Below are 1012 nucleotides of genomic sequence, written 5' to 3'. Positions count from 1 at the left end.
AAAGCTCTAACATGATGCCAGCCAGGCTCATAGTACGTGCTCAATTAATAGAAGGTGCCTTGACAGGCAGCCAACCCCTTTCTTACCAGTGAAAATCCCTAGTCGCCTAATAGCAGGTTGCAATCCTTAGTGGGATTTCCAGCTTTAGTGCCGGTTCTAGCTCTTCGCCCTCCAGAAGTGTCAGACAGTTGAAGAAAAGGACATTGAAAGGAAGGTGGATACCTTGGTCCTTGGATCCTCTGAAAGACTGAAGGACAGGGCAGCAGGACTGTCTGCCTGGATCCAGAAAGTGTAGTTATTTGTCTCCGGGGCCACAAAGAACCCACTGAGCCGTGCTCTGGGAAGCAGAGGAAGGAACACCAAGTCAGGAGCGAACAACCAGAGCTTGCGCAGTGGCCACTCTTGTTTTGCTTTATGACAATGAAGAAGAAACTCTTCACCCTGGAGGCATCGATTGGCCAGCTCACTGCCATTCAGACATCCCAACTCGTAGTGGCCTCCCCTGTGCGTTTCCAAGACTGTAACTGTTTACAGGAGTGGAAAGGCCTGCCTTTCTCTTGAGGAGTGACTGGTAGTTTTGAACTGCCAACCTTTCAGATAGCAGCCCAGTGCATCACCACTCTATCACACAGCTCCCTTTGATTGGCCAAAGCACTCTACAAATGACTGTCTAGTCTCAACATTCCATTAGCTCTTGTTACGCTGGCCACAAACCCAGACATCCACAAATGCGGTGGCTGTGGCCCAAGGCTCTGGAGAGAGGCTTAGCTGAGAGCCTGCCTAGCACACACAGCACAGGGCCTGCCCCTGGTAGAGTCCCAACCAATAGCGCATAGCGTTCTCATTATTAGAAATGAAGTCAGACCACCCAGTAGAGCTTGCTCTGAGCTCAACAGGTGCCACGTTGCCCACAGAGAGCACTTTGGGGAATTAAAAAAAAAAAATTGTCTGGGCCACAGAGAAGGGAGAGTCAATTGAAGGTGTCAGCACTTTCAAATTTAAAAGCCATAAA

General features: G+C 49.6%; 1 protein-coding gene across 1 annotated transcript in view; it reads right to left on the bottom strand.

The window, feature by feature from the left end:
- Nucleotides 1–1012, bottom strand: part of PKHD1 (PKHD1 ciliary IPT domain containing fibrocystin/polyductin) — a 579560-nt gene that overhangs the window by 539064 nt on the left and 39484 nt on the right. The window contains exon 16 of the mRNA XM_045294754.1: nucleotides 223–337. Coding sequence (XP_045150689.1) covers nucleotides 223–337 — 115 coding nt within the window. The remainder of the gene's footprint in view (nucleotides 1–222; nucleotides 338–1012) is intronic.

Source organism: Echinops telfairi, unplaced genomic scaffold, assembly GCF_000313985.2.
Source record: "Echinops telfairi isolate 266 unplaced genomic scaffold, ASM31398v2 ScPeMD7_3533;HRSCAF=4204_1, whole genome shotgun sequence".
Lineage (NCBI taxonomy): Eukaryota > Metazoa > Chordata > Mammalia > Afrosoricida > Tenrecidae > Echinops > Echinops telfairi.
Note: the sequence above shows the minus strand (reverse complement) of the source record. Positions and strands in the feature narration are given on the sequence as shown.